At 41.4% G+C, this 24,107-nt stretch overlaps 1 protein-coding gene across 1 annotated transcript in view; it reads left to right on the top strand.

The window, feature by feature from the left end:
* The first annotated feature begins 10,537 nt into the window (after positions 1 to 10,537).
* Positions 10,538 to 24,107, top strand: part of si (sucrase-isomaltase (alpha-glucosidase)) — a 60,752-nt gene continuing 47,182 nt past the window's right edge. Inside the window, exons 1-12 of the mRNA XM_047594395.1 lie at positions 10,538 to 10,684; positions 12,132 to 12,258; positions 12,800 to 12,888; positions 13,059 to 13,179; positions 14,439 to 14,548; positions 14,735 to 14,886; positions 18,075 to 18,246; positions 18,490 to 18,589; positions 19,247 to 19,359; positions 19,504 to 19,629; positions 21,819 to 21,950; positions 22,259 to 22,378. Coding sequence (XP_047450351.1) covers positions 12,132 to 12,258; positions 12,800 to 12,888; positions 13,059 to 13,179; positions 14,439 to 14,548; positions 14,735 to 14,886; positions 18,075 to 18,246; positions 18,490 to 18,589; positions 19,247 to 19,359; positions 19,504 to 19,629; positions 21,819 to 21,950; positions 22,259 to 22,378 — 1,362 coding nt within the window. The 5' untranslated portion in view covers positions 10,538 to 10,684. The remainder of the gene's footprint in view (positions 10,685 to 12,131; positions 12,259 to 12,799; positions 12,889 to 13,058; positions 13,180 to 14,438; positions 14,549 to 14,734; positions 14,887 to 18,074; positions 18,247 to 18,489; positions 18,590 to 19,246; positions 19,360 to 19,503; positions 19,630 to 21,818; positions 21,951 to 22,258; positions 22,379 to 24,107) is intronic.

Below are 24,107 nucleotides of genomic sequence, written 5' to 3'. Positions count from 1 at the left end.
AAAAGAGGTGGAGGACACACAGCAGTCAGGATTGTTACTCCATTGTGAAGTTTCTTGCCCATTAATGTTTGTTGGATTTTACCTCAACACTTTCAGTTTAGCATGTTAATTTGTTTAATTATAAAGATGACAAAATAGATGAGTGGTAACTTATTTGTAAATCCACAGGGTGGACCAGTTTCCTTTCGCACAGGGGTGTCAAACATGCAGCCCGGCATTCACGGGATGAATTTACAATGTGCAAATATTCACATGGGTTTAGGAAGGATCATGGACTAACATGACACTGAGACCTGGAACTAATTGCACTTTTTCCCAAAAGATGTCCAGTTTATTAAATGTAAACACTTTCATAATGTTATTTGCACTAACACAAAGGTACTCATTTGAAGCTGTCATTATTTATAGGTTAATACACTATTATTACTGGTCCAGCCCCCTTCAGCTCAAATTAGATTTTTATGTGAAATAAAAGGAGTTTGACCTCCTGCTGTAGCAGTTAATTTGTCTGTAGCTTCATTTGGCTCAGCAGCAGGTGTGAAGTGGATGTGCATTATATCATTAGTATATGTTTCCAGTTGCTGCTGGGATGATGAAATTAAGCTATATAGCATAGAAGCAACATCAAACTGATGTCTGAAATGAGTTTAAAGTTGAAGTAGAAAAGACGTCTACAGCGACCACATTTGGGCTACAAGTAGCTCTTATACAGAGGTCCTGTGGACGTCGAAACTAAACGTTCAGTAGACGTTGGAAAAAAGACATCATCTGGCGACACGATCAGCACCTTAGGGGGACCTAAGTTAGACGTCCAAAAACTTGGAAAAGATGTTGTTTGGACGGCTCTTTGTGCAGTGGGGAGATAGCATCTGCAACAACTTAAAACTATTTACAAGTTCCCAGACAAGTGCATAACATTTGAGTTAGATAAGATCAAATAAAAAAGGCTTGAACTCTGTTCACTGCCAGAGTTTCTAGGCATAAAACACAAACAAGTCTTTCCTCATATAATAAACAAGTCGTTCATGCAGTAGACCAGAATTTCAAACAAGTAATAATAGTACACGTTTTTTTTAATCTGGTGCTACTTCCGGTGCAGATACGCACTATCCCTCAGGTGTTTCTCATAAACACATATACGTAGACTTCGCATTGAGCGCTGAATCGTATGTCAACATTGCCGCCATCTTGGATGTGGCAGAGTGGAGTGATTAGAGAAGATTCATCATTCATTTTCACATGGAAGTGTACCGACCTGTTTACAGTACAAACCAGATCTCACGGCATTACCTTTCATAGGTAAGAATAAAAAGGGAGTTTAATGGGTGGAACTGTTTGTAGTTGTAGTTGATTTTGTTTAAATATGCTAATATGTGATTTTATGGGTTGTTGTTTGGTCAATTGTGCAAATCTAGCTAACGGCTGTTAATGTTGGCTGTCACTTGTTGCTAATATGTATGAATATTATCTCGTTAAGTGTATATGTAAATGTAGTGTACGTATGTGTTTCACGGGACTAGAATAACGCTCCTTCAGCCAGACAGTTCCAGGCCATCTTCCGCAATGTCCCTGTCTACTTTTGAGATATCCTCTACTCCAGCAGCAGAACAAACTGAAAAATAATGTTCATCGTATAATGGGCTAATACTTGTTTTTAAAAGCTTGGCTTACGTGGTTAACTGTTCTCTACCATCGAATATAATGATATGTATGCAGGGCCAGTTGAAATTAAAATTATTTATTTTTAGTAATAATTAAAAAATAAATAAATAAAATAGAAATACTTTCATTACTACTTGTTTCCCAAATATATTAGTGTGTGTGTGAATTGTTGAATAAGAAGCAGTAACTTAAAGCACTTTGTAGAAAGGCGCTTTATTAAATTCAATCCATTGCCTTTTATTAGTTTACGGGCAGATTTGCCACATCCAATATGGCGGACGCGCTGACGTATCGCAGCAACAGACCAACCCACCCAATACGGCGTCTAAGTATATATGTTTTTGGGGGTTCTTCTCATTGACCGTATATACTAGGTTCTTCTGCTGGCTCTGTTTACCTTACCCTTTTTTTGACGTTTTTGTTCCGTGGTCATACGCCAGCGCAGTAGGAATAGTGGAGCATGCGCACACTAATTTTCTAGTTTAACTCCGATTAAGGCGTCTAGCTGGTGACAATCGATTTCCTATCGCATGATCAGGGGGTCTTAGACGGATAAGAAGAACTCGGATATTAGTTTATTGTCCGGAGTTAGATTAATGCAATTATTAGTTGTTGTTTTTTTTTTACGTGCATGCAAATGTACTGTCACCTCCGCTCTGTCACCTCCGTCCCTGTTTACTTCTTCTACTGAGTTAAACTGGCAGCGTGTTGATTGGTTTGAGCACTGTTGCCACCTAGTGACTCGAGGCTTGTTCTGAAAAGTCCCCCCGACTCGCACCTCACCCCGAAAGTTTGACAAGCGCTGCCCCATATCAGAGCTTCATTAAGAATACAAGACAAGCAGAGTAATTTATTTATTAATTTTAAACTAGAATCACTTCAACTCCAATGGCACTTAGATAACATATATGACTATGTTGCTGTTACTCTTCTGAAAACAGAAATGTGGTTTCATAAATTTGCTGTTTTTATGCCTGGTATCAACACTGCCTTAAGGTATCTTAGCAATGACTCCAGTTTATATAACTGTTTCTATGAAATAACATTCATGAAACTTTATGAGCCGAACTCTGCTATGAACATTTCCTTGTGCACAGAACTTAACAAAGGGATGTTATGAAGTGAAAAAAGCAAAGGTGGGGCTGGACAGCATCTCAAAACCACAGACATCCGCAGTTAACATGGTTTTAATTCAGTGTTGGAAACTCACAAGCTTAGAAAAATTCTGTATGTGTGGATAACTGTTGGACTTGTGCACCAGTGATGTCGATCAGATTACTTTTTTATGGTAACTGTGTCAACACTGTCGTTAAGACAGTGAAATTAATATACACAATCCATGTGGTTTAAGCATGTGGACTGATCCCAATTTCAATGTTTAATTGTGTTACACAGAAGCCACCAGAAGCTACAGTTAGCAAGCAAATAGCTTGTAACTAAGAGATTGCACAGAGCCAAGGACAGATTAAATGAAAGCAATAAATTGACAATGTTCGTATGTTATTGATGAAAAGAACGCAATGATTCATATTAGCCTATTGAGCAGTTTAAAGGGTAAAAGTTGTTCATTTGTGCATACGGGTGAGTAAAAAAATCATACCTTTGCACATGGATAGATGTTAAATCGACATATGGTCAATTATTAATAGATCTGGCAATCATCACTTAAGACAATAGTATGTTGAGAGTTGATGACCGATAATAAAAAAATTCAGTTTATTGTCAATTTATTTTGACAGTGTTTTATTGTGCCTCAGCAAAACCCTTAGTAGAAACTTTAAGAGGTTCCCACGTGCACACAAACAGGAACACATGTGAACTTGTCTGGTTGGCAGCTCTCAACGATGAATGCCTAGTTTTAAAGTGACTGGATCGATACACAGGAGTGAATTGCCAATTTTAGTTTGTTCTATTGAAATTGGCTTGCACTGCATTCTAGAGGGAGAGCACCTGAAATTGGCAGTGGCAGAGTGGAATTGGATTTGTAAGGAGAGAAAGACTGAGGAGTGAACTGAATGATCACAGAACTTGGATGCCTACATCCTGCACCCTTATACACGGACTGCAAAGATACGCTTATGTAATTACGCAATAAGACAGATAATGAAAACAATGAAACAAGCTTTTATACCCCCCCATCTTTCAATGTCTCACTCTCACGAATACACGCAAAGCTCAAGGTTAACCTCGTCTTCTCAGATAGTTCATGGCCATTAAGTTCGGAAGAGTTAGTATCTCGCCACAACATTATATTGGTAACCATCGCTACAATTTAAAATAGCGTCTCAATTGTAAAATTAATTAAAAAAAATGGTGAAGAGCTGTTGTGTGATTGACTGTGCCACCAGAATTGAAAAGCAGTCGGAGATATATTTCTACAGATATCTGCAGCTGCCAAAGAAATGAGAAAAATGGATCGCTGCATTATTGTCAGGCCGAGACTCAAAGCAGGACTCAGGACTCAGAATGCAGAGATGACAAAAAAGGCTTTAATTGGATTGCTCAGAGATCCCTCACAGAGGGACAAACAAATGGCCACAAAAAAACCTAGATGTTAATCTAATCAGTGAAAACAAAAAACTCTCCAGAAGGAGGAAACTCAAATCAAAGAAACAAATCATAAAATTAACACAAAACACTCCGAATGGAGGAAAACCTCAGGACTAAGGAATTAACTAAGAAAAGACTAAACAAACAAAACTTTCTCTTCGAGAGGATTCACAGGCTTACTTGGAACTACTTTGGTTGAAGACATGAAGCAAAGCACGAGAACAGGTTGACGACGATAACACTCTGGCACGAGACAAGGGGAACACAGACTACTTAAACACATGGAGGGAAATAGGGGACAGGTGGACACAATCAGGAATCAGGGAAGACAATCAGACTGGTGACACATGAGGAAGGGCAAGTGACCTGAAACAAGAGGAGAGTTACTTTTCAAAATAAAACAGGAAATGACAGGACAAAACAACCCCAAGACAAGACGCCCTCACCACGGTGTGACAGAACCCCCCCTCTTAGGACCGGCTACCAGACGGTCCAGGCTGTTCAGGATGGTCGCGGTTGAAGTCAGCAATAAGGGTACGGTCCACAATGAACCGTGATGGGATCCACTGTCTCTCCTCTGGACCGTACCCCTCCCAATCCACCAGGTACTGTCTGCCCCGGCCCCTGTTGCGTACAGCCAGCAGCCGTTTAACCTTGTAGACCGGACCCCCGTCTATCATCTCAGGAGGAGGAGGGGGCGGGAGGGGGGGAACCAAGGGACTCTCCTTGGCCGGCTTGACCTGACTGACATGGAAGGTGGGGTGAACACGGAAGGAGCGAGGTAGGCGGAGCCGGACAGCCGCAGGACCGACGACCTTGGTAATGGGGAAGGGACCCACAAAACGCGGTGCCAGTTTCTTGGAGGGGACCCTGAGGTAAAGATTCTTGGTAGAAAGCCAAACCCTTTGACCTGGCTGGTATGCAGGTGCGGGTCGCCTCTTGCGGTCCGCCGCTTTCTTGGTCCGGTCCTCTTGGCGGATAAGCACTTGCCGTGCAGCGGCCCAGATGCGTCGGCAGCGGCGGATCATGGCGTGGGGGGACGGGACCGTGACTTCAGGCTCCTGGGCAGCGAACACAGGAGGTTCATAACCATAAACACACTTGAAGGGCGAAAACCCTGTGGCAGACGTAGGCAGGGAGTTGCGGGCGTACTCGACCCAGACCAGGTGTTTGCTCCATGTCGAGGAGTTCTGGGACACTAGACAACGGAGGCCGGTTTCCAACTGCTGGTTAAGGCGTTCGGTCTGGCCATTAGACTCCGGGTGGTAGCCCGAGGTCAGACTGGCCTTAGCGCCGATGAGCCGGCAAAATTCCCTCCAGAACCGTGACACGAACTGGGGCCCCCGGTCTGAGACGATGTCCTTGGGAAACCCGTGAATCTTGAAAACACGGTCAATCATAATTTCAGCTGTTTCCTTGGCTGAAGGCAGTTTAGGCAGGGCAATAAATCTGACCATTTTAGAGAATCTATCCACCACAGTGATGACTGTGGTGTTACCTTGAGAGACCGGGAGCCCCGTGACGAAATCCATCGATATATTGGCCCATGGTCTGGAGGGGATAGGCAGTGGTTGCAGAAGTCCCATACGTGACCCGGAGGACACCTTGTTCCTAGCACAGACCGAACAAGCCTCGACGTACTCCCGGACCTCCGATTCCATGGATGGCCACCAGAACCTCCGAGAGATGGCGAACACCGTCCGCCGAACTCCCGGATGACAGGAAAGCAGCGAGGAATGGGCCCAATGAATCACCTGTGGGCGCAAATCGACAGGGACAAACAATCGATTCTCGGGGCACCCACTAGGTGGCGGAGCCTCACCATTGGCTTGCTTAACCTCATTTTCTATCTGCCAAGTCACCGCTCCAACCACACAGGTCAGTGGAAGGATAGGCTCTGGTTCTTTGGCTACAGGCTCAGGGTCGTATAGACGTGACAGGGCGTCAGGCTTGACGTTTCGGGACCCCGGCCTGTAAGAAAGAGAAAAAGAAAAGCGGTTAAAGAACAGCGCCCACCTGGCCTGGCGAGAATTGAGTCTCTTTGCCCTGCGTATATATTCCAGGTTCTTGTGGTCAGTCCAAACGATGAACGGGTGCTCAGCTCCCTCCAACCAGTGTCTCCACTCCTCCAACGCCACCTTAACCGCCAACAGCTCCCGATTGCCGACATCGTAATTCCGCTCCGCTCTGGACAGTCGTCGCGACAGGAAGGCGCAGGGATGCATCTTCCCATCCTGCTCTGACCGCTGTGAAAGGACGGCCCCTATACCCTCGTTGGAAGCATCCACCTCTACAACGAATTGCCGCTGAGTGTCCGGCATGATGAGGATGGGCGCCGTGGTGAAGCGGGACTTCAGCTTCTGGAAGGCAGCTCCTGCCTCTGGTGACCAGAAGAAATGAACCTTCGAAGAGGTGAGTGCGTGCAGAGGAGCCGCTATTGCGCTGAAGCCTCTGATGAACCGCCTGTAAAAGTTAGCAAAACCAAGGAATTGCTGAACTTTTTTGCGGCTATCAGGAGTGGGCCAATTGACCACAGCGCTAACTTTAGCCGGATCCATCTGCACCCTTCCAGGGGCTACGATGAAGCCCAGGAAGGAGACGGTATCGGCGTGAAACTCGCTCTTTTCAGCTTTGACGTAAAGTTTATGGTTTAATAGTCTCTGTAATACAGCTGCTACATGTTTTTTATGGGTGTCCAGGTCAGGTGAGTAGATGAGAATGTCGTCAAGGTAAACATACACAAAATGGTCAAGGAAGTCCCTTAGCACGTCATTAATCATGGCCTGGAACACAGCAGGAGCATTAGTGAGCCCGAATGGCATAACCAGATATTCATAATGACCGCTAGGGGTGTTGAACCCCGTCTTCCATTCGTCCCCCTCCCTGATCCTGACCAGATGGTATGCATTTCGAAGGTCTAGTTTTGTAAATATTTTGGCCTGTTGTAGTTGATCAAACACAGATGACATGAGGGGCAAGGGGTAGCGGTTCTTGATAGTAATGTCATTGAGAGGGCTGTGACCAATACATGGTCTTAAGGTCCCATCTTTCTTTTTTACAAAGAAAAAAACGTCTCCAGCAGGTGACGAAGATGGACGAATGAGTCCTGCCTTCAAAGATGACTCTATGTAGTCTTTCATGGCCTGCCGCCCGGGCCCTGACACAGAGTACAGCCGCCCCTTGGGAATGGTGGACCCGGGGATGAGGTCGATGGCGCAGTCATATGGTCGATGAGGTGGAAGTGACGTGGCCTTGATTTTATTAAAAACCTCCTTGAGGTGGTGGTAACAGGTGGGTATCGAAGTCAGATCGGGGTACTTGGAGTCTGTAACAGGGTGAGCGGAAACAGAATTTATGACAGTGGTAACCTTCTCCTGAATCTTGTCCTGCAGACACTCTCTCACAAAGCTCCCCCCATCCCAAGATCTTGCCCGTAGGCCAGTCTATATGGGGGTTGTGTCGCGTGAGCCATGGATGTCCCAATACCAGGGTGCGTGTCGGTGATTTAAACAAATAAAAGTTCATTAATTCGCTGTGATTATCTATGGTAATGGCTATGGGTTCTGTGACGTGGGCTATAGTGAACAGAGCGTTACCATTTAAGGCCCTTGCCAGGATGGGTCGTGAGATAGACTCAGTTTTCACTCCCAGTTTCTTGGCTAATCCCCAGTCCATTAAACTCTCATCAGCCCCAGAGTCAATTAAAACGTTCATCTCCATGACGGTGGTGTTGTGTTTTACCTTTATGGCGGTCAAACTGCGTGAAGGAGAACCTGAGGTTGGGAACTTGCTTACTCCCCGAGCTGCCTTGACTGGGCAGACGACCACACGATGTCCAGATTCTCCGCAGTAGAAGCAACGCCCCTCCTTGAGACGACGTTGTCATTCCGCCTGGGTGAGCTGGGTCTGACCCAACTGCATGGGTTCAGCCTCTCCTACCGTGGATAAGGAAGGAGGACGTTCGGGAGTCGGTCCCCGGGCTTCATGCCCATCCCGAACCAGCGGTTGTCGGTACCTCTCCAACGATGGTTGGCCCTTCTGATGCCGATGGAGTTCTTGGATCCGGTTATCTGTCTGGATGACTAGGGCGATGAGGGAATCCAGGTCCGCAGGCAGGTCCAAGGGCACCAGTAGCTTCCGTATGGGAATAGACAGTCCATCCAAGAAAGCATCATAGAGGGCTGTGGAGTTCCATCTGCTCTCCGTTGCCAGGGTGCGGAAGCGGATGGCGTAGTCGCTTACCGAGTCGTTTCCCTGCTTGAACCCGCTCAATTCCCTAGCTTTCTCTCTGTCCGTTGATAACAATAAACGGAATATTTGCGATCACTCCTCACCATCCTTTTAATGTACATTTGGACGCTACAGTATTGTATGGCTAATGTTACTTCTGAGTAAAGCTCTTACTGTTAGCATCTTTTATTCAGCTACACATATCATAACTGGATGACCTAAAACTGATGCTAATCCACTTTTCCAAATCCATACTAGTTCGTATAGAGACTAAAGTCTAATTTTCCTTAATTTGATTTGATAATACACGTTTTTCCCGGTCTCACTGTAATTACTGCTACAAGTAATCAGCATGCCACACGATCCATGGCACTGTTGCTATGCAACTGACCAAACAACTGGATCACCTAGGACACTGTTTTGCCAACTACTTTTGCAAATGTGATCATAATGTTAATGCTGTACATATTTTGATTACACTGTTTTCTATTTTACTAGATAATACTTGTTTTTATTATTTTATTTTAATATAATCTTTCTTTTGATTTGTGTTGTTTAAGAGTGTTTCTTTTAGATTCTGCATAATTAATAATAATTAATTAAGAATAATTTCCCTCATGGATCATTAAAGTCAACTAAGACTAAGACTAGTAGGCGATAACGTCACTGACGCACCTCGTTGATGGGGGACAAAACAGAAGGTGACTTGAGGCAAACGCTGTCACTGTCAACTGTGGAAATGTCGTCTTGCTGTATATGTGGCTGCCAAAACCAAAAAATTAAAAACACTAACTTGAAGTTTTATCACATACCAGCCTCTGCCAGTCATAGACAACTTTGGTTTGGCTTTGGCAATTAAAAGAAAGGACTGGAGTGAGACAATCAACAACACGCACACTTCATATCAGATAAGATAAATGTGCAGTGCATCATCAGTTTTAGTCTGGATAATGTTATGGGTTACACTAAATTGTGACTGAAATTATGTTAAGTTATAATTTTTTGTAGGATTCTTGTTGCAGATGAACGCTATTGCTAATCACTAGCTAACGGGGGTGTCCAAACAGAAGTAGCATTTACTGCATTACAATCCACAGTGGTTCCGTTTACTTCTCATAATATATTTGTAGGAGAGGAGACAAAAGTCATTGTTCAAATTATTCTATTGCAAATCGTTCATATTCAAGAGACTATTATAGAGAGTTGCCATAACATTATGTGTTATGGCAGCAGCAGCTAGTTAATGCATAACCAGTCCTGTTAAGGGCTAGCTAGGTGTATTATGCTTTAACCTGTTTCCCCTAGGATGCTATCAAACTCAAATCGACTACACAGCCTTGCCCTCTAGCTAGCATTTGGTGGTGCTACAACTACCGAGTAAAACAGTGCCTGCGCTATTGGTAATTTCAGGTCCATCGTAACCAGGCTCTGTCTGCGACCCAACTTAAACAATGGGTGTCTTTGACCGTAGTGTGCGGCCACTGTACATGTAAACCCTTGGAGATGTCTGCTCCCTCACGAAATGTCTATTCTATAATACTATAATGGCATGGCATCCATATATTGCTCGAGTGTAACGTGAAAGTGTTAATAGAAATAATGTAAACCTAATGATCATCTTTTATATTACTCATATATCACTCAAAATACAAACAGGCAGCATTTAAAATACAAAAAACAACGTAAATTAACCTTGAAGTTGTAACCACATGATTAACTACTGGTATATTATAACTTACACATATATCACATATATATAAACATTAATATATTCCAGTTAGTTGTTCAGTTCTGTTATAACCGTTCGACAACTGCTGAGTGTTTGAGAGCATGAATAATAATTACTGGGGTGTCATGGTCTCATTGGGGTAAAAGTTAGTCAGGCTGAGTCACAGCTCACATAAACATAACGACACACTAATCTTTTGGTAAATTTACAACCATATTGCCAGGGAGGCACGCAAACAAACACAACCTAAAACACACCGGGTAGAAGTGTGGAATCAAACGTGATAGCAGGGCTGATCTGAACAAGCTGATATAAGGATTTTAGGCTGCAGTTGTTTTCTCTCACTGGCGATGGTCATCTGATATTTTATGGGGTCTGCATGCTGTAAAAAACACGCACGCACGCAGTCGAGGAGTGGCGAGACACTGTGACCACAACACATCCTGTGGATTATAAATTGCAATCTCAGTTGAACTCAGAAGCACTCTGCCACGAACACTGGAGAGAGCCAAGGTAAGACTTCAGCTGCAGGCTGTCTGACTGTTCAACCTGAAAACGAATAATCTTTTATGTTACAGTTATTACTCTTACTAGGCAAGTAAACATTTGCTGCAAGTTAATTATGCAAACTGTTGATGCTTGATTAGCAACACAAATATGAATCACGATTATTTCTGTGACACTAGTGGGATTCAATTTTAACAACTACAACACTAATATATTGTAGAATAAGTAAGTACTGCATTTAAAAATCCTTCTTGTTATAAATGCAGACCTGCAAGTAGGGTATATTCACAGCCTTTTTCTTTTCTATTAAAAATTTCCAGCTTCGAGGTGTTTGAATTTTGCAGTTTTATCCAAAAAACGGTGGACAGACCGTGCTATTGATAATATTGGTTATGTGTAGCTTTCTGACAGGACACTAAAAAAACATCCACTGCAAATTGGAGTGCAGTTTAGAGGAACAGATGTCTATGGAGGACTAAGCATACTGGTTTTATTATTATTGTGTTTTTGCACACTACTTCCAAGATTCACAAATTATATAGCAGCAATAAACATAATTACAGGTAACAAACGTGTACCAAAGTACCAATATAACGTATTCAGTAAAAGTTCAAATAAAATTTTGCATACTTTTTATTAAACCACCTGTACTCAAGGAAACCTCAACAGCGCAGCAATGAAATAGAGTTTGTTGTTGAGCGTATGTGGATCTACATGCATCAGCATGTCTGCCAGATGTAAAACGATATGCTATATGACAGCTATTTTTAGGCGCGTATTGCAAGCTAAAAAAGAAGAGCAGTGAGCCTAAAGGGTTTGCACTCCATGAAATGTTTGTGTGTCTTTTATAGTGTCTGTACGCTGTGTTGCGTGTTTGCGGGCGCTTTTCAGTGCTTCCTATGATATGCAGCTGACTGTGAACACACAGGGCCGTGCACACGTTTGGCTCTCTGTCTCTCTTTGTGCCCTCGCCTGTTCTTCACAGCACATTAAGCAGGATGGCTATGAGCCTCTTTCACACACACACACACACACACACACACACACACACACACACACACACACAGACATTCACCTTGTTTTTATCTCATAGTATACTGGAGTGAAGCCTAATTGCTTGAGTGATATGACGGGTGCCTTTGCAAAGACTAGACTCCTGTTAGACAGTTTTAGTCAACTTTCTCTTTCTGTGGCTCAGTGTTGACTTTTGTGCATTTGCTCAACTTTGTTAAGCTTTTGCAGATTCCAATGGTAATACATGGCTTGTGTAGGATATGAGTAAATATATTTCTGTCCAGCCATTGTGTCTCTTTAAGCAGGAAGGTTGTTGGACCTTTGAGACCTTGCCTCAGTAAACTTGTTTCATTAATGTATGTCTGTTAATGATTTTGGCCTTTGTAATCATTCTTTATGTGTGTGTGTCCATGTTTGTGCGTTTAACTGTGTGTGTCAGATGGGGAAAAGGCGGTTCTCGGGTCTGGAGGTGGCCCTAATAGTCCTGTTCATACTGATGTCAGTGACTGCCATCGTTTTCATTGTTCTTTTTGCCACTGGACAAGCTGGAGTCATTCAAGAGAATGGTATGTGAAGTTCATATAGACAGGGATTGACCATCTACACTTAAATTTTAAGTAGCAACTTCTCCCCGTTACAGAGTTGTAACTATAACCAAAAATCAATAAAGAAAAACTAGAAAACCACCATATTTTGCTACACATCGTAGGTCATCATTCACGGATGACGGTCAAACTTCAGAAAGACGCAATGTCTATCTAATCCTAATCTTAGCACGTATAAATGTTTTATGACTGGTTGAACAGTTTCACTTCCAGTGAATTCAAAGCTGTATTTAATCACTGCTAGTTCATAAATCAGTTTTATGAGTGGAGACAGGAAATAAACAATATTTTCTTATGTAAGAAAGTCTAACATTATTTCTGAGGTCTTTGGTTAACATTGTTTACCACAAAAACCGGGTAATAATGGGAAGTGAGCAGTCGTCCCCTGTCCACCCATCCATCTATCCATCCTGCACAGGGATTAGGTTGTTCTATAATAACATAAAATGATGCCCTCCTTTGCCTTATTGCATACATAGAAATGTTCCATTCCATCTTTCAGTGGAAACTACCGAACCCTTCATACCTCAGTGTCCCAACATTCCTCAAGCTGAGAGAGTAGACTGCTTCCCTGATGCTGGAGCCTCCAAGGTATTGGTCATCACCATTTTTAAAAATCTAATATTATGTTTGAGGAGATAGATCTTTCTGACAAAAATTCATTAATTGTTCTTTTTACTCTTAGCAGTCTATTTTTTCTTTTTTTATTGGCCATGAGAACAATGACAATGATAACAACATGAATCTTCTTGCTTGAATAGATGCAATGTGAGCAACGTGGCTGCTGCTGGGCCCCACTGGATGAGAGGAATGTGCCCTGGTGTTACTTCTCAACCAACCATGGCTACACGGTGGAATCAGTGGAAACATCAAATCCTCATGGTAAATCCCCCATTTCCCTTCAGCGTACTCTCCATCCCCATGCGTGTGCTCACTCAATAGAGAATATTCAGTTTTCTGTTTAGCTTATTTTCTAATTCGAACTGCTCTGCATTCCTTCAATCTGCCGGTCCTCCTCACATCAGCTGTTTTTTTCCCCGTTTTCACTTACTTTGCCTAAGGCATGGTGTGAAATATGACATGGATGGCATATCAGAAAACATGATTGACTTTGCAGCATGCAGGTTTTTCTATTTTCTGCTTGATCTCACTGCCATATGTGGACTCAGTTATTGTATAAAAGCAATAGAAGAAACATTGGACATCTTATATAAAGGCAACACTTTCAGTCACAATGTTGGGAAAACATGAAAGAAATGTTTGGAAAAAATGTTTGCCTGAAGAAGGTGGTTGAACTGAACAATACTGATGTTGTTAAAAACAATTATTTAATAAGGACATGGACTTGAACCGATTTTTTAAAAATTAAAGCATTGCATCTCATAAGTTAAATTGTCTTAAACTATTTTTACTCGGATTCAGCTCAAAGCTACTATGCAAATGAACTCAGAGGCACTCTGTCCCAGTAAGCATATTGTACCCTTTGATCACATGGGTAAATGGATAACTTAGGATTACATCTGTGTTTCTTCTCAGTTCCCGTGATGAATTTAGTGTTCAAACTCAGGACTGATGAGTTAGTCAGTATAACAGAGGATTTACAGTATTTTTGTTATGTGGTGCACTTTGGTTTCCAGAAAAAGTAGTGCAGTAATGCACCTCTCATTCAGCAACACAATTTCTTTAAAAAAAATAGCACATAGCAAGGATTAAATGACTTTAGTGGTTGTTAGGGAACTAGAAACCAATGTTGACTGGGGAACTGAGGTGAACAGCCAGTCTATTCAACACCATCCTGTAGAGCTAACCGATGGGATCAATAAACCATAGGATGTAGTAGGGAAAGGTCATGTGGACTTATTAAAGGCATTCTTGCGTCACTCCAATATTGTTGTTATTGATTAAACATCGCCCTCATTGGATGCCAGTTGGTCTGAAGCACACTTGTTTGAGCTGAAATCACATTACTTGACTGTAGGAAGTTCCTAAATTAGCAGATATAGTGCTGGTGTTATTATATATGTACATTTTAATCATTTTAACAGTATGTTGGATGTGCAGTTGCTGAATTTGATATTTCTTCAAATATTTCACTATGTTAAAACTTTTAACATTCTGCTGCCGTGTGTTTAATTTTGCAGTAATAAATGCCAAACTGAAGAGAATGGCCTCTCCATCTTTATTCGGCGGGGATATACAGGAGCTGTCATTTCACGCAGAAATGCAATCAAACAATCGCCTCCACTTTAAGGTACGTACCAACCTTTCTTTGTCTTTCTGTTAACAAATCTGTGTGCCCACATTTTGACAATGACAGAAGACGCAAGGGGAATTCAGTTCATTTCAAAAGCAAAGGATGATGTTACACAAGAAGAAAGGACAAAAATGCTAGAAGGCCACACTCACACTGCCTACATGCTTGTTCCTTATTCCTCAGATCTTTGATGCCCAAAAGCAGAGGTTTGAGGTCCCCCATGAGCATGTCCAGAGCCTCACGAGTTCCCCATCCCGCCCTATCAGCGAGACGTTGGATATCACACGTAATGCTTTTGGCCTTACTGTGCGCAGGAAGGAGAACAACAGAGTCCTGTGAGTGCTCCATGTGTGCGTGTTCATTGTGTATTTGTGTGGGATGGAAGACTGGGTGGCTAATAGAACTGCACTGTTTTCCATATGGACAAGGGAGGAAGGAAATACAAAAGACAGACCCCACATATTGGATATATTCAAAAAAGTAGCATATGCATTCAGAAATGTTTTTTTTTTTTTTTTTTTTTTTTTGCAGTATATCACATATAGCGCTCATGTAGAGCATATACTATGGATGTAACTGTAGAGATACAATAGGTCATTCCTTAGTTGAAACATGTATTGCAGGGATGAATATTAAGATGTCACCGCAATCTCCGTGGCAAGTAGATTATATGGATGTAACTGGAGGCAAAGTTAGTGTCACTGCACCTAAACTATAATAGGAGACAAGCTGAGTTGTTGAATATTTGATTTGGTGTGTCAATTTCTTTGTCTCAAAATCCTCGCCTACACCTTGGAGAATTGAGAACTGACAGTTGTAAATAGATTAACATCGATTCGCTGTGTCTCATTTGATGCAATTGTTTCAGAAACCCTCTAAGGTGTTCCGTGCACCACATCACCTCGTTGCCATGCGGTTTTTGCCCCATAACGCCACGTGACACACGTGGAAGTTAGTTTCGCACAGCAGCAAGTAATTATGTTGATGTCAATCCAGATTCCACACTTTGGAGACCCTGGGTGACATTACAGTGACCAAGTACCCATCAGTACTGTTTGCCCTCACAGACCATAGTATCATTACCATTACTGTCAAAATGCCATTTGTCATTTAGGGCCAGAAAACCCTTCCTTATACCAACCATAGACTAATGGTGTTTTGCACATCGCTTCACCCTAGGAGCAAAATTCCACTAAACCTTTAATTTAGATGTTTAAGATAAGCTGGTACCTCTTCTTGGAATTTTTGATTGATAGAGTATTGTATCAGTCTGAGTTAATGAATAAAAAATGTTAAATGGAAGCATTACTCATCAGCATCAGTGATCTGATATGGACATGTATGCACGCCAACTAGCTATCATTATGGTGTGTCCATTTATCTGTTAAAATCTGCAAGGTGGTCATGGCCTGTTAATAGCTAGTCACTGGGATGAAGCAAATTGCGAGTGATTTATTTAGTGTGCAAGATCTACAGCCGACTGTCCGTCTTGGCATAATAAAAGTAACATCTACCAAATATGAGATACGGTAAAGTAATAACTTTGCAAGTCTAGTTAATAAATACATAGTCGTTTTATGGTTTTGTCTGATAACAAGAGATACCGTGACTTTAGTGCTATAGAGCTGGAATACATATTGCCACATTGTTTTGGCACCCTTTCCCTTTTGGCACCTAGCTATGAGGATTTATTTTTGATCTCACCTTTTAGCAATTTAACCTGTCCAGATGAACTACAGACCAGAGAGCACAAACATGGTGATGACAGTCGTAATCGAGCACATTAGTGGACAGCTAGCTCAGAGGAAAAGGGGATATTATCTGTACAAACAAAATCCCTGAATGTTAAACAAACAAATGAATGGCATTCAAATAGAGATAGCAGCACCTCATGCACCTGTCTGCATTATGGGCCTGAAACGTATTCAGGCATTATAAGAGGGAATCATGCCTAGTGTAATACAGCCTTCCATATTATCCAGATTTGGCCAAACATATAGTATGACAGTACTTCTTGACATTTATAGTAGTGTAGAACTAGATGTTACTTAAATAATTGTGAACCTACAGCTAAATAAGCACAGACGGTCATTGCAGTATTTCTTGACAACCTTTGATTTGGCTCACCTTCATAAAAGATGCATCACCTGTACATGACCCCCAACCAGAAGCCGTGCGAGTGCTCCTAAGATAAGTTAGTGAAGATAGGCAGCTAATAAGCCACCAGCCTTCTTCTTATCTCATAACCCCGTCTTTATGAGGCCACTATCAGTGTATTGTGCTCAGGCAATGGATCGGACTTTGGCTTTTCAAGCACCTAAACACTTTTAATAGTTTATTAATTCCAAACGTCAAATGTCTTTGTCTACATGAAACGATCATAAATGTGTTGGATAGAACAGCCACGTGAATGGAACCCAATTTTCTGTAGTGGTTAATGTAATATTAAAATAAACCATTAAAATATGTGACATTTAACAGGGCATTTGTAAAATGTTCACAAGCAAGTTAGCACCTACCAGTAAGCAAGGCGGGCGGCAAGTGTCGCTTTCAGAGGTCATTAACAGATGGAAAAGATCTGGCTAGGCGCATATAGTTTCTCAACTCTTTACACAGTGTGGTAATTTGTTTGTTCAGGCTTTTGTTGACTCATTCAAGTCAGACATGATAGGAAAATAAGTTATTATAGTAATATAGCAGAAGTTGTTCCTGCTTCCCACTTTGCCAATTATAACAATTGCAGAATCATTATCAGGTGATAGCGCTTTTGCTGTGCAATGGTTATATAACTATTTCATAATAACATATAACTATTTCAATGATGGTGGAATGAGCAGCCCGTCACTGTTTAAATATCTGTAGAGGGATAACGAGGAATTTTGGCATCATAATATATTTGTTATGGATTCTAAGTCCACCACTATAAAATGTCTTTTAATTACAGAGTCTTCACATGAGGCAAAGATTTGAAAAATCATTCTGACCATTGACCCGTGTTTGCAAACTATTCTTGTGATCAAAGTTACTCGTAAACAGGCACAATCACAAGTGTAGCCATCCTGTGTACTTGGACAGTGTCGTGACTAACTTGAAATATTCTTCATTTGCTAGCCATTTATTATGACTATTTAATACCAAGGTTTATTTACTGCATTTACAACCTTTATATCATATTTTCTGAGCTGTTTGTGGCTTCAGCTGGCTGAGTATTTCAACAAGTGTATGTCTTGTTTTGAAGAGAGAAATGCTGTCCAGAGAGCTTATTACAGCTTGATGGTCTGTCTTTTCCCTAGTTTTTCTTTCTACAACTGAACTTCTCCATACGTCCTTGCCTCGCCAGCGCCGCCCCCGTCACTCTCTTACCCTTGTTGTATCTCCCGCTCATTTTCTTTCTCACTTCTTTCCTTCTCTCTTTCACCTGCTTGCTCTTTTTTCCCACATTCCAGCGCACTTTCTCACATCAGTCTGTCTTCTCACTTACCAGCTGTGATTGGTTCCTTTTTTCCTTTTTTATGCCTTTCAGCTTTGACACTACAATGGCTCCACTGGTGTTTTCAGACCAGTACCTACAGCTGTCTGCGAAGCTTCCATCGCATAACATTTATGGCCTGGGAGAACACGTCCATCGGCAGTTTCGGCATGACACAAACTGGAGAACCTGGCCCATTTTTACCAGAGATGCTTTTCCGAACGGGGTAAGGAGGCCATACACACAAACACACATTTTCCTGTTGACTCGACAACCTGGGTCGTGGGATGTAAATCATGGCTGCTCAAGTTTACCTGAGAACTGTGTGCAAGTAACATGTTTTAGGTGTGCTTCCCCAAATGGCTTTAAAATTAATGTCTCGTAAGCTGATTAGGTAGTTTCAGCAAGTCCCCCGCATCACTCCTGTGCATTTCTCTTATCCTTTCATCCCATTCTTGCTCCCCTGCAGGGAACACATAACCTTTACGGACACTATCCCTTCTTCCTCTGCCTGGAAGATGAGTCTGGAAAGTCATTCGGGGTCTTCCTTATGAACAGCAACGCTATGGGTAAAGATAAAAACACACAAAAACATGGTCATACAAAATAAATGTAGCGCACACTTGCCCTTGGGGATGTGTAGCATTCTGTTTAAATAACATCTATACACACTGCGTAAACTCTTACAAAGACATGCAGCCAAATATATATATATATTTGAGAGAGAGAGAGAGAGAGAGAGAGAGAGCAAAAGCATACAACACAAGATACACAAGGACCTCTAAACCATTAGAAGAAAATCACTTTTAAATGGTTCAAGGGCATATGAACTATCCGTTGCACCTCGTCCTCCTAACACAAACGGATTCACGATTCCCTCAATCAGAAAATTGTGCTGACAAATCAAAGAGAATATTGAATGATTGTTCAGGGTGACTGAAAGCGAAAGGAATTTTCTCTGACATGTTTCTCTTGTTCATGTCTATGGTTCTTCTCATATAAAACTTTATTTTGCACTGACTGTCTTGACTGACACATAAATCATCTGTGTAAGAGCATGTTTACGTGCAAACAAGAAATCCCTCGATGAACAAAAGAACAATGGAGCAATGTACCACAACAGAGTTACTGCTGGTTGCAGGATCGTTTCAGAGGGCATTCAGGGTTTCTGATTTATATTTAGGTATAATAAAATTAAGCTTATGCCGTCTGCTGTCTTTTTTCAGAGGTTGTTCTGCAGCCTGCCCCTGCTATCACCTACAGGACAATTGGAGGAGTCCTTGACTTCTACATTCTCTTTGGAGACACACCAGAGCAAGTGGTGCAGGAGTTCCTTGAGGTGATCTTCTAAATTCAAAAAAAAAAAAAAAAAAAAAAAAAAAGATTGGGCATGTTTTCTGATTGGGTCTGTTGGGTAAAAGTGGATTGAGAGTTGCACTGGCGCAGTAATTGCATTAAAAATGTGTCCAATTATGTTGTCCAGCTCATTGGCAGGCCCGTCATTCCTCCCTACTGGTCACTGGGTTTCCAGCTTTCTCGGTGGGATTACGGCAGCCTGACTGAAGTCAAGAACACAGTTGAAAGAAACCGCAAAGTGGAACTCCCATATGTAAGATCCTGTCAGGTTTCATTCTTTTTCTGTTTAGTTTTTAAGGCCTGACAATGTTTTCTTCAAACCTATCTGAAATTGCTGTCAAGGCCACTGCTGTCTCCAACTGCACCCGAGTTTTTGTCCATATATTCTTTCTTATATAACTTTATATTTTTTTCTCCTGTATTATCTCACAGCATTATCCTTTATAGCTTATGAATGACTTACGAATTTAAGGGAAAGGAACTGCCTCACAGCTGCGGCACTTTCACACGCAGTATCTGCTTGATACTGTAAATCTGAACGACATAAACTCTTATCGTAGTTTATTTGTGCAGCCTTTATCATAACAATTAAACTGAATAAAAAAACGCAGTAAACTCATATCATAAGGCATTTTATAGGCCCACACAAGAGTCATGTGATCCCAACTGAAAACAGAGACATGGGACAATATTTTACTGATATAGCTGGGCCTCTGATTTTAATTATTTACCTTCTTTTGCAAAGCAGGGAATTCAAATTGGGGATCAACAAGAGGCAGTTCTTTTGGTGAATTTGACCTTACATGTCAGATGCTGTGAGACGTTTTCTTAAGACAAAATATGCATTTTAAAGGCCAGCTGTCCAAAATAACTTAGTGACAATGTGTAGTATATACAGAGGGGTGTTTCTTTAGCCACTACTGCAGCTGGAGAGCTTTTAGAAGGGGGAAGAGGAAGGCGGTCGATACTTCACCTTGTGCACCCCTTGTTAAATTTGAACCACTCATGCACCACTGTGTGGTTTCCAGAGGCGAGCGCCTTAACCACTACACTATCTGTGCAGACGTGATATGAAGGTTGAAGCAGGAGTTTAAAAGACAGTCAGAGTGATAGGGATGCCCTTTAGCTTAGACAGGGTAATCCAGCTTTCTGTCAAATAATGGAGAGTCTACCGGGCTCTATAGGTTCAATCGTGGGACCACTATTTTTCAAGCGTCACCAAATGTTAACGCTGATCAAAGATCAATCCACTGAGTTCCTTTCATTATCTCATTCATTCTGATTGGAATGTTAAAATCACTTGAACACCTTTTGCCTTCTTAGACATTTGATAAAAAACATCTCTGGTTGACATTTTCTTGGAAATGAGACTCGCAGCTTATCTTTGTTAGGCTCGTTAACAATTTCTATCCTTTCCAAACAGAGCACTGATGTTTAATTTTTTTGACCAAGTTAAATTTGTTATCCCAATTCCAATATTGCTCCATAAAACACAACTGTATCACAGCTCAGCAGTGATGACACTCATCAAGCGGTCTGGACTCTCCCTTATCTAAAGATCAAGCACAAACAAATTTCCAACCCATCTCAATATTTCATAATCTCCAATCTCTCTTTCATTTCCAAAGACATTAGGATGCAGCTGTTTCCTCTCCTGCTGTACTCAGGGACATGTTTGATAACCATTAGATAGACCACAGAGGGTATTATCACATTCTCCCTAATATGTCTGGAGCTGATTACCATTAGAGGAAGGATCTGGCAGAGGCTTCCAAACCATCTGCTCCATCGATATGAAGTAGATTTTGGCAGACAACGGACAGACAGAGAGCAAGCACAAAGTCACACCCGGGGAAAAAAAAGAAAAGAAGAATGTGTTAACATTCCCATTGTCCTCCCAAGGTTTAGCAGCAAATTAGCAAAGCTGTTTGCACTCATATCAGGCTTCCAAAAGTCCAGCAAAGGCAGGTCAGCAGACAAGTTAGCAATTACAATTTTTTCCAGGAAGTGCAAATGTTTAATAGACCTTTTATTAGCTATGTTGATATAGGAATATACTGTGTGACAAGGACACATTCAAGTTATATTCAAGATGTTGAATTTTTAGTGGATGTGTCTAAGTTATGCACAGAAGCAGAAACACGTGGGTACATTACGAGTGATTTTGAATTTATCACGCTCATGCAAGATGCAAATGGGATTTTAATAAATGGAAGCTTTGCCAGCATTTTAGCATTTCCAATTAAATTTTGAATATCTAATGACATCTAACTTATCTGAAGTAAACTGATCAAGTTATTCATACAATGAACACATCTCAAAACAAAACCTGGAATTTCTTTTTTTTTTTTTTGCAGAAATCCAAAATATTAGTGTTTGAGTGATGAGTGTACACAAGACACAAGCTGCCTTTACAGACAACCATGTTTCTTCTCCCCATAGGAAATTCAATACACTGATATAGACTATATGGAGGATAAGAAAGATTTCACCTATGACAAAGTGAAGTTTAGTGAGCTGCCTGAGTTTGCTGAATATCTCCACAAGGAGGGACAGAAATACATCCTCATCCTGGTAAGTAAATCATTGAGAAACGAAACAATTCCTGTATTTGACACAAAAGAAAGATTAAACTTTAAAATATCAGAGTGCTACTGCAAAATGGCTACCGATGATTTACTTAACATTTCTGGGTTTGGTAGATTTCCTATTTTTATATTAAAGGCCACATGTTGATGCAGCGATTTCAGGTTGAAGCTCAATGTATGATTCCAGTAAAGATCAGCTTGTCTAGCTGGTGTCCAACTTTTAACTTACTACTACTACAATTGTTGACATCGACCATGTAAACACAGTGTCACTTTTTTGTCCTTTGTCCCCAGGATCCTGCAATTGCCACCAGCAAGAGGGTTGGGGATGCTCCCTATGAATCCTATGACAGAGGAACTCAGATGAATGCTTGGGTCACTGAATCAGATGGGAAAACTCCTTTGTTAGGAGAGGTGAGTTGGATGGGGGTGTAGAAGAGTTAGTTGTGACTTAGGGTCAGTTCTACCGGCTTTAGTAATATTAGATTTATTCTTCACAGTCTGTGGTTACAATGTGCAAATGTGATACATGAGAGATCTTATGACAATAAGATACAATTAAACAGATGAGGATTTAAATGTTAAGTATATATTTACATCTTGAAATATCAGTAGTTCTGAGAGGTTACTTGCTCCATTTAATGAATATCTACTTAATACAAATTCTGACTGCTTAAAAATGAATAATATTAAAAATATCAAAACAGTTATCACACAACTGAATTGCCACTTTTCTTACACAGTTTCAACGTACACTGGACATTAAAACATGTAATACGGGACAGTTATTTTAAAATGTGTTTGTTTTCCCTAGTGTACCTAATTTTTGGGAAGTGAGTGTATATTAGGCAGTGTAAGCATCTTCATTTGCCATATGCACATGTACTTTGTGCGACTGGTTCTTTGCAGTCTCCATCAACTACCACCATATAATATTCCCTCAGTACAAACCTTCAGTCTGTTATCTCCTGAAACCTCCCACAGAGGGTAGGAGGTGGTGGTTGGGTTAAAAGCATGTTGCTGTTATGACTTCTGATTATGCATGCGATTAGGCCCAGTCCTGCTCTGCTAATCGCTTTTTCATGCTGTTTATTGCAGGTCAAACATATGCATTGATTCTGCATTAGTGTTTAATCTTAAAATGTTCTGCATCAATGCATCGCAGATTAGGTGTGCATGTGTGTGTCTGTGCGAGAGAGACAGAGAGAAAGACACAAGAAGAAGAAAACAAAACAAACAGTCTGTGTATTCATCTGTGTGTATCTATTTCCCTAAATGAAAAACTATTCTTGGCTGTTTGTGCTTTATGTCTGTGCGCGCATGCGCATGTGTAATTGATTCTAGTTTATTTACATTTGAATGTATGTGCCCTGCTTACGAAAACAGTGGGGGCTTTGTAAAATGACCTTTGCCGTTGCCGTGTCAGTAATTAAAGAGATACAGAGGCAGGCTGGTATTTATTCCTGCTTTTAAGACGGCTAATTGCTCACAAGGATAAGGATAAAAGCTTTCCACGGTGGCCCATATGTTTCAGACTGTGAGTAAAATCATAGCAGGACCTCACTCACGCAGATGAACATTTCTGTTCGGAGCACAGAGGTAAACACAGATGGGAGTAAACAAAGCAGCGGGGAGAGAAAAGGAGTCTATGTGGGTTTAAACGCAGGAATGTCAGACTGAAACATAGGCAGAAAAAAAAGCAGACGCAGACCGACACAAATAATAGATTAGAGGGGGATGCACAGGGAGACTGACTGGCTGTCTGGCTGAGTGGCACAGTGACAGAGACATACATAGGAAAGGCAGCCATAGTGAGAGACAACAGACAAAAAGACAGATTATCAGGTACACACAAGATGGAAGCTAGAGAGACACTATGGGGAACAGCTAGGCAGAGGGACAGATAGAGACAGGTAGACGAGAGGCGAGACAGATGGGTAATGACAAAGACAGGCAGACTGTCAGACAGTGTAAAAACCAACAACGGCATAGCTACAAATGCCGGCATATTTGTTGAAAGTGTTTACCTCATTGCCAGTGTTACTACGCAGCTGGAGCTGACAGAATCTGGAGTAAAAAGAAGGAACAAGTCAAAAAGAAAGATGGCACCTGCGATTGACTATCAATACGCTCTGACCTTGGA

The sequence above is a fragment of the Mugil cephalus genome, chromosome 9 (genome assembly GCF_022458985.1).
Source record: "Mugil cephalus isolate CIBA_MC_2020 chromosome 9, CIBA_Mcephalus_1.1, whole genome shotgun sequence".
Taxonomy (NCBI): Eukaryota; Metazoa; Chordata; class Actinopteri; order Mugiliformes; family Mugilidae; genus Mugil; species Mugil cephalus.
Note: the sequence above shows the minus strand (reverse complement) of the source record. Positions and strands in the feature narration are given on the sequence as shown.